Source organism: Phyllobates terribilis, unplaced genomic scaffold (assembly GCF_046119375.1).
Source record: "Phyllobates terribilis strain yellow unplaced genomic scaffold, ASM4611937v1 Scaffold_1__5_contigs__length_1240528914, whole genome shotgun sequence".
In the NCBI taxonomy this organism is placed as follows: Eukaryota; Metazoa; Chordata; class Amphibia; order Anura; family Dendrobatidae; genus Phyllobates; species Phyllobates terribilis.
This window is the reverse complement of record NW_027362761.1, coordinates 424,248,099-424,263,527: the sequence shown is the minus strand read 5'-3', so window position 1 is coordinate 424,263,527 and position 15,429 is coordinate 424,248,099. Positions and strand designations below refer to the sequence as shown.

The following is a 15,429-nucleotide window of genomic DNA, read 5'->3' as shown; positions in this document are numbered from 1 at the left end:
TAAATAATTATCGTCAATGATCTTTTAAAAGCTAGATGTTGGGATTGCTGCCTAGTCAGGAAGTAAAGCCAGGAACATTGGCAGCTCTGTGTCCTGTCGGTGTGCAGAACTCCGTATATTATTACTCTGTACGGTATTAATGGCTTTTAAGGATGAGTTCATAAAAACCAAGTGTGTGTGGACACATGTAAAATTTTAATTTATTTAGGTATTAGTAATATTTCTATCCTGAATTTAATGTGGAAGAATTGCATATGGATGTGTTTTTTTTCTATTGCACTTATAGGTCCGTTTCCTAAAACTTCTTAAAAAAAAGTGTTAGCTGTAAGCAGTTTTCGACCTTTGCACTAAAACTCAGTGTAACACATAAAATGTTTAGCATTTGTCATAAATATATTGATATTTCTCTTTATACCTATACATCCAGTTGTCAAGAAATCCAGGTGGTCATACAACTAATACCCAGAGGCTGGCAACTTTCAGTCTGGGGGGCAAGCACACATCACTGGCCCATGCATAGTGACCTGTCATTAACCAGTTTACTGCTGCCTTCCTTATAAAAGTAGCAGAGGTAACTGTTTTAAAACACAACACTGGATGTATTGTTTTCATGTTCAGATGCATGTATTTTGTGGCTGTAGAACTAATAAGGGTATGTGCACACAACGTCTTTTTCAGGGGGTTTGTGGCAGGCACCACCTGAAAAAGCCCCACAATCACACTGCTAAAAATGAGCATAGTGTACAGCAATGTAAAACGAAATGGTTGTACACATGTTCCCTCTTTTGTTACTTCTTTTACCTGTTTCAGGGTCCGGGAACTGCGGAGCAGTTAAAAGAAGTAGTATGCTCAGTTGCTTGCAACTGTAATAGAAATAGAATAGAAAGCTTAGAGAAAAGACGCTGGTGGCCGAGGCACCACAAAAGAAAAAACGTGGCTGCTTCAGGAACAAGACTGCAGACATTTTCCTGAAGTGGCTCTGCCGCCTGAAATGAAACTGTGTGCACAGACCCTAAATACTAACACTAGGCTACAGCACACAAGCACTGCACACAAGAAGCTCTCTATCACTGCACAAATAAAAATGTGATCCGGTCCCAGAATAAAGCTGACTACAATGATACAACTAAAAGAATACCAGAACCAGTTTTACTACAGAATTGGCAACAAAACCAAGCTTACTATATCGATATGAGAACCAAACCCAATCACAGTGAACAGATACAGTGTCAGATTTGGAAAAGTGTATGATTTGGAAAATGCTGTATTTTCAAAAGAATGCATGTTAAGAAAAATGCAAATGCGTCCGAAAAAAAAAAAATATCTTCATCTAAAAAAAAATAATAATAATAGAAAACCGGATTATCCGGATCCAGGAACAGCATACAAATGACATACAATTGCTTCCCCTTTTTCTGTACATTAGAATGTAGACAAATTTGTAAATGTTGTACGTGGTGTTACAGATTTAGTAAATATGCCACAAATATCTGAATGTATGCTGTTATCTTAACTTATCCTAACTTCTTTGATTTATTTTTCTACTACTTCCTCTTTGATGATGCTTCATTTGAGAATCCCAGTGCATGCTGGGATAGTCAAATGAGTTGTCATCAGGGGGTAGAAACTGCGGTCACTGCCGCAGCCTTTGACCCATCCTTGAAACGAAGCATCGTCAGTGACGTCCGTTTCAGGGGCTGGGCTTGGACCTGCTCTGCTGAGCATGCTTCTGTTTTCAATTCCAACATACAGTACAGACCAAAAGTTTGGACACACCTTCTCATTTAAAGATTTTTCTGTATTTTCATGACTATGAAAATTGTACATTCACACTGAAGGCATCAAAACTATGAATTAACACATGTGGAATTATACACTTAACAAAAAAGTGTGAAACAACTGAAAATATGTCTTATATTCTAGGTTCTTCAAAGTAGCCACCTTTTGCTTTGATGACTGTGACTCACCCAGGGGGATATGGGGGGAAACTCCGTACCCGGGCCTTGACCTTCTGTGGGATGTCACGGCAGTCGGCTCCCGGGCCCGTACCCTGGGGTCACTCTTTAAAAGGGGGGGGTTTGTTAACAGTTTTGTCTCGTGATGCCACCTGTGGCTCCTGGTAATGGGTACCAGCGCTGCTGCAGACCTCCGGGGGTGATGGGATGGCAGCTGGGATGTTTCTGCTCCCCACAGGCGGAGCAGGCCCCCGGGGCAGGGTTGATGGAAGGAATGCTGGTGAGAGGTGGCCCGGTAGGGTCAGGGGGAATGACGGACACGCACACAGGGGATTTGCTTCAGTACCTTTACTGGTGTTATGGCAGGTATGGTCCAGGGTACCTAGTAGGAAGGGTGCACTTCTGGACTCTCCCCAGTGAGCGGGTAGTAGGCCTCCTGGTCCATTTCTTCCTCTCTCTAAAGCTTCTGGCCAGCCTGGAACTAGGCCTAGCTGCTATGCTGTTTCACTCTCTCACCTGTCTGCTTGGTAATAGAACTTTTCTCCGGCTACCACTATCCCTGGACGCTGGGGCCTTCGTGGTTCCTAGTTCTGTAAAATGATGGTAGCTTCAGGTTGACCAGGGGTCTGGAATCCTCCTGGTATGCCGGTTGTCCCTACTGGGTGTGGAGGACCCTTTAGGCGCAGACCCGGTGTCCGGCTTGTGTCCTGGGGTGAGCTTCAGATGCTCCTCTGCCCCCTTAACTTTTCTCTCCTCTCTCCTTGCCTCGGCCACACTCGGGGCCCTCAGCTCAGCAGCAGACGTGCTGCTCCTTCACTGATCTAAAGTGTCAGCACACTCCCCCCTATCTAACTCCACCCTCCAGTATATATATCCCTAACAGGGCTTCCTCTGGTGGTATGAGGTGGAAGGGTGGAGGTGTCTGTTATGTAATGAGGGCCTCTGGTGGAGAAGTCCGTCCATGCACCCTTTTGGGTCCTGTGGTACCTGTGTGTAGCAGGGTGCCACAACTGCTTTGCACACTCTTGGCATTCTCTTGATGAGCTTCAAGAGGTAGTCACCGGAAACGGTCTTCCAACAATCTTGAAGGAGTTCCCAGAGATGCTTAGCACTTGTTGGCCCTTTTGCCTTCACTCTGCGGTCCAGCTCACCCCAAACCATGTCGATTGGGTTCAGGTCTGGTGACTGTGGAGGCTAGGTCATCTGGCGTAGCACCCCATCACTCTCCTTCTTGGTCAAATAACCCTTACACAGCCTGGAGGTGTGTTTGGGGTCATTGTCCTCTTGAAAAATAAATGATGGTCCAACTAAACGCAAACCGGGTGGAATAGCATGCCGCTGCAAGATGCTGTGGTAGCCATGCTGGTTCAGTATGCCTTCAATTTTGAATAAATCCCCAACAGTGTCACCAGCAAAGCACCCCCACACCATCACACCTCCTCCTCCATGCTTCACGGTGGGAACCAGGCATGTAGAGTCCATCCGTTCACCTTTTCTGCGTCGCACAAAGACACGGTGGTTGGAACCAAAGATCTCAAATTTGGACTCATCAGACCAAAGCACAGATTTCCACTGGTCTAATGTCAATTTCTTGTGTTCTTTAGCCCAAACAAATCTCTTCTGCTTGTTGCCTGTCCTTATCAGTGTTTTCCTAGCATCTATTTTACCATGAAGGCCTGCTGCACAAAGTCTCCTCTTAACAGTTGTTGAAGAGATGTGTATGCTGCTAGAACTCTGTGTGGCATTGACCTGGTCTCTAATCTGAGCTGCTGTTAACCTGCGATTTCTGAGGCTGGTGACTCGGATAAACTTATCCTCTGAAGCAGAGGTGAGTCTTGGTCTTCCTTTCCTGTGGCAGTCCTCATGTGAGCCAGTTTCTTTGTAGCGCTTGATGGTTTTTGCAACTGCACTTGGGGACACTTTCAAAGTTTTCCCAATTTTTTGGACTGACTGACCTTCATTTCTTAAAGTTATGATGGCCACTCGTTTTTCTTTACTTAGCTGCTTTTTTCTTGCCATAATACACTTATTAAACCTGACAGGGCACACCTGTGAAGTGAAAACCATTTCCGGTGACTACCTCTTGAAGCTCATCAAGAGAATGCCAAGAGTATGCAAAGCAGTCATAAAAGCAAAACGTGACTACTTTGAAGAACCTAGAATATAAGACATATTTTCAGTTATTTCACACTTTTTTGTTAAGTATATAATTCCACATGTGTTAATTCATAGTTTTGATGCCTTCAGTGTGAATGTACAATTTTCATAGTCATGAAAATACAGAAAAATCTTTAAATGAGAAGGTGTGTCCAAACTTTTGGTCTGTACTGTATGTTCAGTAGATTCTTGTCACTGTGCAATATGCACAGTGACAGTGCGCTCGCCTGCTCATAGCAGAAGTATCGAGCCAGCAACAGAGCGCACATCAGTGCTCGTTTTAAGAAGAATATTCAGCGTGCGGAGACCAGCGCCGCTCTGCAAATTACATCACTGCAGAGATGCTGCTGGTATCTGCATGCCGGCTATTCTTCTTACAGTACGCTCTATTACCGACTTGTTACCGCTGCTTAGATCTGGCGATCGCACTGTCACTGTGCATGCTGCACAGTGATGAGAATCTATTGAGCAAATGTTGGAATTGACACTAGACTATTGGTTTCATATTTTGGGGCTGTATAAAGCTATCTGGTGGATACCATGGTTAGGCACCCCAATATGTCTTGACTTTCCCAGTGTCATTACATTCTCTTTGATCACTGTGATTTCTACATTTGGACTGACTAGCAGTCAGCCTCTGCATCTGCTGTGAACCATAGAACATAGGTCGTAACCAATGTCTGGGTTAGAGTGAAACGTTAATGTTGGCCGCCCATTCTATTTCCATATGTTGACTTATCAATAAAACTTAAGTCTTAACTGCATATCCAAGTGAGTGCCATGGGATGTCATACTATTGTATATTTTATAGACCTCTTGCATGAGAATTATTCTCTCTTGTATTCCATGTCCTATTTTTATGTAATTATACAATATCATTGCTGTATTTAAATTGCATATAAAATATGAAAAATGTATTTAACAGGAATCTTGTCTTATTATGATTTTCCAGCTGACTTTGGACTTTCAAAAATTGTGGATGACCAAGTGACAATGAAGACAGTGTGTGGAACCCCAGGATACTGCGGTGAGTAAGACGCTGCGCTGTACGTGGTTGTATTTCTATTATAATTATGAGTAGTGGGCTGAAGTCCCATGTACTTGTGAAGTTTAATATACTGTATGTATATGAATAATAGGATGGTATATTCCAAGGTTATATTACCCTGAACCATACAATGGTAGACATATCCAGATGTGCTAAAAGTCACTTTTTTGCTTTGAAGCACTTTTATCAAAAGTTTGAGAATAGTACCACAATGTAGGGGCACTTTTGAGCCACTTTTGATTCATGAATCATTTTATTCCTTTGAAAAATAATGTAATATGTGAAATTGCTTTGGGCATATTTCTAATTGATATCTATAACTCATCAAAGCTTTCAGTTATTTAATCATCCAGTGATATTAAATTATTCTTGATTTACCATGCTTATTAGGAATCTGCATTATTACAGTTGGTGCACGTTATTCCATGTTTCTGCACTTACTATGTACTTTACTACTGATATTCCTCAAAGGATGCACTTGGGGTTTGTTGTGACAACAGATGGCGGAGTAATAGTCTGATGAATGTACACAAGTAATACCGTTTCACATCAGCCAGTGCAGATCTGTACGGAACTGAAAGGTCAACGCTTACAGCCCAGAAATGAATATTATTATGTGGCTAAAGAAACTAATAAAGGAGACGCATTTTTTTTGGTATTTGTTTGACATAATATAACATAATATGTTGAAATAAGTTGTCTACCGCTCAGGTCAATTTTTGTTTTCACTCCGGTGCATATATTGGGAACTAGAAACCATTTTTTGCAATTTGATTTAAAAATTGTACCCCATTTTGCTTTTACAGGCTGTGTTTCCCCACACCTTCAACTTTGATGTGGTCTGTGGCCATAAATGAAATAAGTAGGGAATAGCTAGAAAAGACATAAAAGAGTTACAAATGCTCACATTGGACAACCAAAATGAACTCCATGAAGGATTCTCAGTTAACCCATTCTGCAGCCTATGCAACATTATTAGAACGCAAAAAGAATGTAAAGTAAAAGATCAAAATAGATATCTAAATCAAATCAGTATTTGGTGTGACCGCACTTTGCCTTCATAACAGCGTCAGTTCTTTTGGGTACACTTGCACAAAGTGTTTGAACAGACGTTTTTCCAAATATCTTAGAGAACTAACCACAGATCTACTATTGATGTATCCTTGTGCAAATCATTCAGTCTCTTTATGTAATCCCACACAGACAAAATGATGATGTGATCAGGGCTTTGTGAAGGCCATATCATCACTGCCAGGACTCCTTGTTCCTTGATGATATTGTTTGTATATTTGGGGTCATTGTGCTGCTGTAGAAAAAATTGCAACCAATCAGATACCTTCATGATGGTATTGTATGATGGATAAGTAGTGTCTGTCTGTATTACTTAGCATTAAGAACTACATTAATCTTGACCAAATTCACAACACCATTTGCTGATATGCAGCTCCAAACTAGCAGGGAACCTCCACTGAGCTTCACTGTTGCCTGCAGACTCATCAGCCCAGAGCACCTGATGACATTTTTCTGCACCCGCATTCCAATATTTTTCTGCATGGTTGAGTTCGGTGGCCTTGTTTCCATTTTGAATGCATTGTTTTTGGATGCAGTTCTTCCATAAAGACCATTTCTGGCCAGACTTCTCCAAACAGTAGATAGGTATAGCTGAGTCCCACTGGGTCCTGCCAATTCTGGGCTAACGGCAATGCTGGACATCCTCTGATTTTGAAGGGAAATAAGCATGCTGCATCTTTCATTGTTTCCTTGGCTGACCATGGTCCTCAATGTGGCCCATTTCTTGATTTCCTCAATGCTGAGAGATACAGGAAAATACTTATCCATCATGAAATACTATTCGGGAGGCATCTGATTAGCTCCAAATTTATTCTGCAGCAGGACAACAACCCAAAACATAAAAACAGGGTCAAATAGTTTAGAACTATTATCAGCATAAAGAAAAACAAGGAGCCCTGGAAGTGAAGATATGGCCCACCAAGAAATTTGCCTGCAGCAAAATGGCCCCCACCGCCCGCGCATGCGCAGTAGCATCTCTTGTTGGCCGAGAGATGCTACTGCTCAAGCGCAGCCGGCAGTGCCATATTGCTGCAGGCAAATTTAGTTTTCTTCCAACAAAATGGCGTCGCTAGCGGCGTTTGCGCAGCAGCATCTATCGGCAAGCGATAGATTCTACTGCACATGCGTGAAGACGCCATTTTACTGGAAGAAAAAGAAATTTGCCTGTGGTACTTGTCTTCCAAGCCTCGCCACGCTATTTGAAAATGGGGTTCCTAGATGGGTGTGTGTGGTTATGTTACCTTGGCGATACGCCTATGCAGACCGCATACTGCTGTTGGATTTGGCAGGCCAGGACTAGATGAGATAAAATTGAAGGAGGGAGTACAAAGTCCAAAACTAAACCTTTTACTTAACAATAACTTGATGAGAAGTATGATGAACACAATACACATTGGATAGCAGGCACAACACTTCATGAATGCTTCTTCTGCATTTCCAGAGGCAATACAGTAACTTTCCAGTTACATATGGCGGTATATCACTATATTGATAAAGTGGAAAGACCAGCAGCACTGTCCTTTTAAATATAGTGTGCTCGAGGAAGGGACTCGTGGTCCGAGAGCGGTCTTTGTCAAAGACAACTGTGTGTAGCAACAGCCGGGAACCAGGAAATGTGGCAGGGTATAGGCCGTCGACCAAATGCTCCTTGCTGTGCCACAGCATCTTCAGCTCTCTGTAGGAGAACTCATGTCCCAGTATGGCAACACTCTAGCTTCTTCTCCTCTATAGACAATCGTTTGCTTATGACCTTATGAGATTAGGAATCCTTCCTTCAGCTTAGTTCTCTTTAGGACCTTGTCCTTCTGCTCACTTGAGCGATTCTCCATTCGGTTGCTTAGATCTCCTGGCCGGCGTCAAGGACCTTGTCCGTCCCTTTGACTTTGCTAGGTGTCCTGCCTAAATTCTGGAATTCTGCTGCCACTTAATATCTGCTTATCATACAACACCATTTCTCTGCAAGTCTGCAAACAGCAAGACCATAGGTCTGACATTTCTAAAGGCTTAGCCCTATCTAACTCATAGTGCCCATGTAACTTCTCCCACTAAGGCTGCTCCCAGTTGTTAACCCTGTCTGCAGCTAAGTCACTGTTGCTGGGCAGAAAATAGACAAACAACATTCCAAAACATCTCAATGCATTATATAACCATCAAATCTTCAAGGGAGTGTGGGCAGCTTCTCCACTTCCTTATGTGGTGCCCCTGAGGGTTCGGTCGCCACAGAGGTATTGCATCTCATTCAGAGGTGTGGTACCTCACTCTCAGGTAAGGAAGGAGTATGGCTCTGGATCCTAACACCAGCATTCACTACACCACATTTCCGGGGGACAGGGCGAGATTGCTCCTACGGGAGAGCACAGTCCCTGGTCCCTGGCTGGAGTGGGGGGAACCAACTAGAGAGGGGGAACTATGTAGTGGATGGGGTGGAGGACGTAGATCCTGGGAGCGCTGGAGTAGGAGCATATAAAAGGGGAGGGAACTATCTAGAAGCAGCCAGTCAGAGGAGGAGAAGTGAAGGAACAGGGGCTCTGTAGGAACTCTGCTCCAGGGGCGGGCCTAGCCTGAGAGGCCCAAGCCTGAGAGGAGAGAGAGGAGCAAGGAAAGGCTCCAGGAACAGAGGAGAAGGGACCCTAGGGGTATGGGCCGTTCAGAAGGCCACCCGTACGCCCGCTGCTACCAGGAGGTAAAGGGGTCAGGCCAGATAAGGGGAACCGGTCCCTCAACTAGAGAAACAGCAAGGCTCAACTAGAAACTGGAGGCTGCAGCACTTTAAGTACCGTAGGCCGAAAGTCCACACCAGTCCCACTAAGAAGGTAGCCATATAGGACCCAGGGGACGGAACACACGTCGCCCGCCAAGGCCCGAGGGTACCGGATAGAAGTGTCACTGGGTGTGAGGTGCAGGGAGAAGGCCAGAGAAAGGACACACAGAAGGGGATCCTGCTAAATGCTCCAGAGTTACCTGGGGGTCGGCTGAACCCCTCACTGAGTGAGCACAGAACGACGAGGGCCATTACATGGGTCCCTGTAACAAGAACTGCAACAACTGTGAGTAAAGATCTTGGGACTGCATCACACGGACTCTGTGTTCATTACTGACTCCCTGCACTACAACCACCATCATCCACCCACACTGCCCTGAAGCTACACTCTTCCTGTGGGGAGTAATAATGCCCTTGCTGCAATACCACCAGCTTCAGAGGACTGTTCCGCAGCGGCGGCCCCCTTTAGCCGCACTCCACTGGTGGCTTAGTCGGACATTATAAAAACCTATATACATCTACTACCCTTGGATTGACCGCCCTGGGTCACGGACCGGGTCACCGCCACGGTGACTACAACCCCCCAGCGTCTACCGGCCCGGCACCGGGTACCCCACGGCCCAGGGGGGCGCGTCACTTACACATAGCAAGACCTATACCTGTATTTTAATAACATCACTAAGTAGAATCCTCCTGCATGTGAGCACATGGACCCCTTTGTATCAGACGCAGCAGAGAAGTATGTAGGCACGCGTACCGACTCCGGCACTGACACTATGTGTGCACGCACATGTGGCACCCCAGGGGTCCGGTTGCCACAGTGGCATTGCCTCCCTCACAAGGGGTGATGCCATGCCTGGAAGCAAGGAGGGGTTCCCTAATCAGGTATACCAGCATACAACACTTTACTGGCTCCAGACCAGAAAGGGGAGCTCCTCGCCTTAGCAACTGGAAAATGGAGGCGGGGTTAGGAGGAGTGAGTTGAGAGGAGTTGAAGACAGGACAGCGACAAGGAAAGACCTGGGGAAGGGAGCTGTGTACAAGCTCACCCCAGAGGAGAGAAGCGCAGAAGAACCTGACACCGGAGTCCGAGGTTGTGGGGCACTGAAGGCCCAGCAGCAGAAACCGGAGGGCAGGAGACTGCAGGTCTCCTGGCCCCATCAGAGGCTCAGCAGCACATAGGGCAAAGCACCGCTACGTGGGAGCAACACTCCAGGAAGGCTCAAGCAGCTTGCCATACAGGTGAGGAAAAAGACGTTTTACTCAGGGACGAGGGCCGCAGCATAGCTACAAGCAGCAGGGCCAAAGAGATTAGCGCAGAGGGAAGGCCTACAACTTCACCTGGCGAGGTTGATTCCCAACTTGCTTCCAGGCCGCCCGGACCTCTACTACCAGCTAGTACCCGTGCCCCGGTCTGCTTAACAAACCGCAAATACAGATAAGAGGAAACCGCCATTAAGCTGTGGACAGGTCATTATCTGCGCCATCACCTGCACTACACCGCACCAACAACATCTACCTCATAGCATCACTATATCCTGCCCTGGAGCTAAGCTCTGCCTGTGGAGAGCTGAACCAACTCTGCTGCGTCACCATCAGCTCTACAGGGTCTGCACCGCATTGGCGGCCCCATATAGCCGCATACCACAAGTGGCGTCATGAACATTATCTTTATAAAAACTTTATTCCCCTTTTACCTTTGCCTTTAATTGACCGCCCTGGGTCATGGACCGGTTCACTGCCACCGTGACATCCCCCAGCACCGACCCCACGGCCCAGGGGGCGCGTCACACACAGGAGGATTCTGTTCAGGCAGCCCTCACTGTAAGCAAATGTCAATCAAGGTACAAGGAGATGTGATGCTAATTCAGGGAACAGTGCACTGAGCTTTGTGCCATGCCAAGGGCGCACCGAGCACCATGATTTGCATGTTGATCAAACAGGATTTTCTGGTAAAACATTAAACATATGCTTTTTATAGGGGCTAAGACCCAAATATGACTGTACACTTAAGCCGTCATCTGATTAATTCTGTCCAAACAACTGCGCAATTTCAGACAGGTATATATTACTCTGTACAGCTCCAGAGAATATACATTTTAAAGATCTCCTCTTCTTAGCGCTGCTGCAGCTGATTGACAGGTCTCTCCTTATGTACAGGGAGAGACCTGTCAATCACTTGGGATGAGCCAACTGAGGACAGAGCTGGACTACTTTAGTCTCTGGTATAAACTCTAAAGTTTATTTTTTCTAAATTGAATAATATACCTGTCTGTAATCGTGCACTCAGGCTCTGAATCACGCTGCTCGTGGTTTGGGCAGCTCGAATCAGATGACAGGTTCCCTTTGTTTTATGTTTGGTGGGGTGACAGACTCCCTTTAATTTAATTTAATGAAGGCAATTTAGTTGCTAATTGTCAATACATCGGTGCTGTCTGTACCACGGCATTATTCACACTGATGAATAAAGTAAAATAAGTCATCAATGTTATTACAGAACTGTCATTTGGTGAATTTCACTTTGTTCTGCACGCTGCCTAATTTCTGACCAACAGACGTGATTTTCATACACAAGTGAGGCCACGGCTGCTTATTTCGCATCTGTTTCCTGGTTTGAATTATTTATTCCTTTCAAACCAAATGCCCCTGTAATTTTGTTACACCCGCACTAATTCAATATTTCATTTTCTTTGTTAACTAAAACTGAGCACACAATATTGTATGGAGAAGTGGATTTTCTAATGAAAAAGAATTACACTGCTCACGGCGTATTGTGAGTCCAGCATTTACAATGCACATAATATACATTTTACAGAGTTAATGGTCTTAGGAAAGACGAATTATTAAATTACAGAGAAAGCGTGGCCTGTTCTGCTCGCGTTCATCCCATAGAGGGCTAAGACCAAGTTCACATTTACAGGTTTCATTCTGCACAGTAAATCCACGAAAATTTACAGCACAATAGGAGTAAGTGAATCAAATTCACACGTAGCGGAAAAACATCCGCACGAGACTGAAAGCATGGTGTGAACTTCAAATCTCAGGATGCTTATTTTTCTGCGGATTTTCATTTCAGATTTAACCCTATTCAATACTTAGTAATGGAGTAGGGTGAAATCCGCAAGTAAAGCAGGGGGATTCTGTCTGCAGATCCTTTGCAAATTTGTTGCGGATTTGTTACCAAATCAACTGCGGAAATTTTCTTTAACATGTGAACATGGTCTTATATGAAAAATTCCAAGACTGAATATTGGACCCTTTTTGACAGTGTCTTCATACTGGCAAGTGGCTCTACAAGTCATTTTATTACATTTTTTATGCCTGAAAGGAAAGTGCCTGTTACGCACATGGTTGAGGAACCACTGTGCCACGATCCGAGGAGAGCCTGGAGGGGGATTTAGTAAGCGGCCACCTGATTCTTTACTAGAGCCCCTGATGGTGTGGATAGACTTGTACCAAGTGGATGCCAGGTAGCACTCCAGGACAGACCTTGGAGCTGCAGCAGTTGACGCCCTAAGGGGTGTGTCAAAGCAGGGATGGACTCGGAGAGTCAGAACGGCCAGGACTGCACGTCTGGTAGACAGGATGGGAACTGGAACACAGGAACAGACGGGATAGGTTACAGGAGCACAGGACGGACAGGTGCAGGATCACAGGAGCTGGTTCAGACTGGACAGATGAGGGAGGCGGTAATAGGTGCGGGCCAGGCGGGTCACGATCAGGGCTTGGTATCGGTAGACGGGATCAGGAGCAGGTTCAGACAGGACAGGCAGGATCAGGTATAGACAGGGTGGACAGGATCAGGGAGCACGGGTACAGGGACCTTACAATTAAGACGGACATGTAAAACACTAATGGACTAGAGTTGCTAAGTCACCTTCCTATAGGGGAGGGAGCCTTAAATACCTGATGTTTCCCATTTTCAGAAGCACGTGTGCTGCCCCTTTAAGAAGCAGGGAGCGCGCGCACCCTAAGCACATGAGATCTGCATGCCCTGTGCAGGTCCTGGGAGGAAGCAGATGCTGCAGGGACCAGAGCAGCGCAGGAGGGTAACTGAACACGCAGGCGTCCCTGCCCAGAGGGAAAAGGGGAATCGTGCAGGGGTGCCAGCGCTGTCAAAACAGTGCCCATATCTCAGTTTCTTGTAGCACTCTGAGCATGATTTTAGGAAAATAAAATACTGAGAACAACTACATGTCACCTGATTTTTAACATTTTTTTTGGAGAACTGCCTCCCCTTCTGTACTAGGTACAGTAGATCTGTGTTCACAGAAGAGCAGGTTGCATTAGCTGGTAAGTAGAAGAAGCAATAATTTGGGAGAGAAGGAGAACAATTCTATGCACAGGACAGGAGACAGACATATTTTTGCCACTAGCACCTTATGAAGCTGCATCTTTGTAGCGTCCATGTTCTACACCCAGTGGGTGCTATTTAAAGTCGATCGTTCTGTTATATGTTCTCCGTTGGAACAATCTAAATCCTTCATGTTGTGGTTCCACCAAAGTGCTGGAGGTCTTAGGTCATTTTGACAAGTATCATTTTTTTCCAGGGGCGGCCATACCATTGGTGAAATCTGTGCAGCTGCACAGGTGCCCAACAGGGAAGGGGGACCGCTCCCACCTCCAAAGCAGCAAGTAGCTTCAGTCAGAGACAGAACAGTTGGAATCTAAAGGGCCCATATACGGTTCTTGCACAGGGGTCCTTTTCTGTCTGTGTCTGCCATGAGTTTTATCGACTCACTGGAACTATTTGAAGATTAAATTTGCTTTTTAAAAAGTCAGCTTCTCCTCCTTGAAAGCAGTACACAGAACCGAAGCATTTTTTTTCTTATATTTTATGCAACATTATCGCTACATTCTAGAAACCACCATAGTTACTTGCAGTAACACAAACCCAGTTGATCAGATCTGCTGGCTTGTATTGAGTTGCTACTACTTGATTGTCAGAATAGACAACTGGATCTTGGATGCACTGTACCGTATAAGTCACTGAGAAAACGCTTGATATATGGGTAAAGTACTTTAAAATTCATATATTCACCACTCAGATCACCTGTGAAACATGTAAGGGGGATATAGTTTTCAAATTTATTTAGCAACTTTCTGAAGCATATATTTAGTTTATGGAGGATTTATACTCCCCTTTGGCCTGCTAGGACACTTATGCTTGTTCTTAGTTTTGCGATACAGGGGGTTTAGAATGCGGAGACATTGACTGGTTAACCTAGTAAAATAGGGGGAGGGGCAATGACGATTAGCCCCTCCCACACTTGTTCTTTATTGGTTAGAGAGGTCAATCCCTTCTCACGAGATTATTTGGATTCAAACGCCACATGCAGTCTAAAACCCCTGAAGACGTCTTTGATAAGCGAAACACGTCAAGAGGTTGACGGTTTCAAATGTTTTTAGCAATTCTCTGAAAGGGGCAGTTGAGAAGACATCTCCTAGTATAAAAATCAGTGGCATAATGTTAAATACTGAGTATAGCTGATGTTATATTACTACCTTTAAGAAGGCATGTGGGGTTTTTTTGTTAGGTTTCATAATGTAGGGATATAGTGGTCTGTAGGGACTACCTTTCTCTGATTAAGGGCTCATACTCATCTGCGTGAAAAACGGACGAGTGCAATCCCATAAAAAATCGGATTGCACTCTGACCAATGTTAGTCTATGTGTCCCTGCTCAGCTGGAATCTGGATGAGAAAAAAATAGCAGCATGCTGCGAGTGGCCGCGTGTATCGGACTAGACTCACCAATGCAAGTCAATGGGTGCGAGAAAAAAAAATGGACGGCACGTCCATATGGCATCCAATTTTTACGGATACATTACCATTCTGTAGCACAGAACACTGTAAATGGTCCTGTAAATGATTGCAGAATAATAGTTGCAGGGAAAAAAAAAACGCACATTGCATACGGATGTCATATGGATGCTAGGTGTGAAAAATCGCATTGTCCTCTCATGAAAATCGCATGAACACTCATCCATTTTTTCAGTCCATAAATCGGACCTTTTTTTTTCTCACATATGGGTATGTTCAAAATTTGCTAATTTCCAACCAATTGTATAGATATACCTGACTTGTGCCATGCTGAATATAAAGAGCTTCCATGTTTTTGTTGCTGTACCTGCTCTACATAGGTGGTGTGACTTGTGTTACATTTTATGCACTTCTTGTCGCCTAGCATTTTGATTAGAGGTCCCTTCCCTACTTGGTACACTTTTCTAAAATCCTCCATGGTTGCCAGAGTTGTGTATGCGGACTGATTCTCTTGAAATATATAGGTAACGGAACGGTCAGTCTGGACTTTGGTGATTCATCCTTTTTTAGATTAAATCTGATTATCCAATTGTATCTGATTAATATCGCGTGGCTTAACTATTAAGCAGCATTACAAATGTTAAGTCTTGTATTCTGTACAGAAACAGGTCACTG

At 44.7% G+C, this 15,429-nt stretch overlaps 1 protein-coding gene across 2 annotated transcripts in view; it reads left to right on the top strand.

Moving 5' to 3' along the window:
• CAMK4 (calcium/calmodulin dependent protein kinase IV) overlaps positions 1–15,429 on the top strand; it is a 350,792-nt gene that overhangs the window by 299,583 nt on the left and 35,780 nt on the right. For both annotated transcript variants that reach the window (XM_073655014.1, XM_073655013.1), the window contains one exon: positions 5,065–5,139. In XM_073655014.1, coding sequence (XP_073511115.1) covers positions 5,065–5,139 — 75 coding nt within the window. The remainder of the gene's footprint in view (positions 1–5,064; positions 5,140–15,429) is intronic.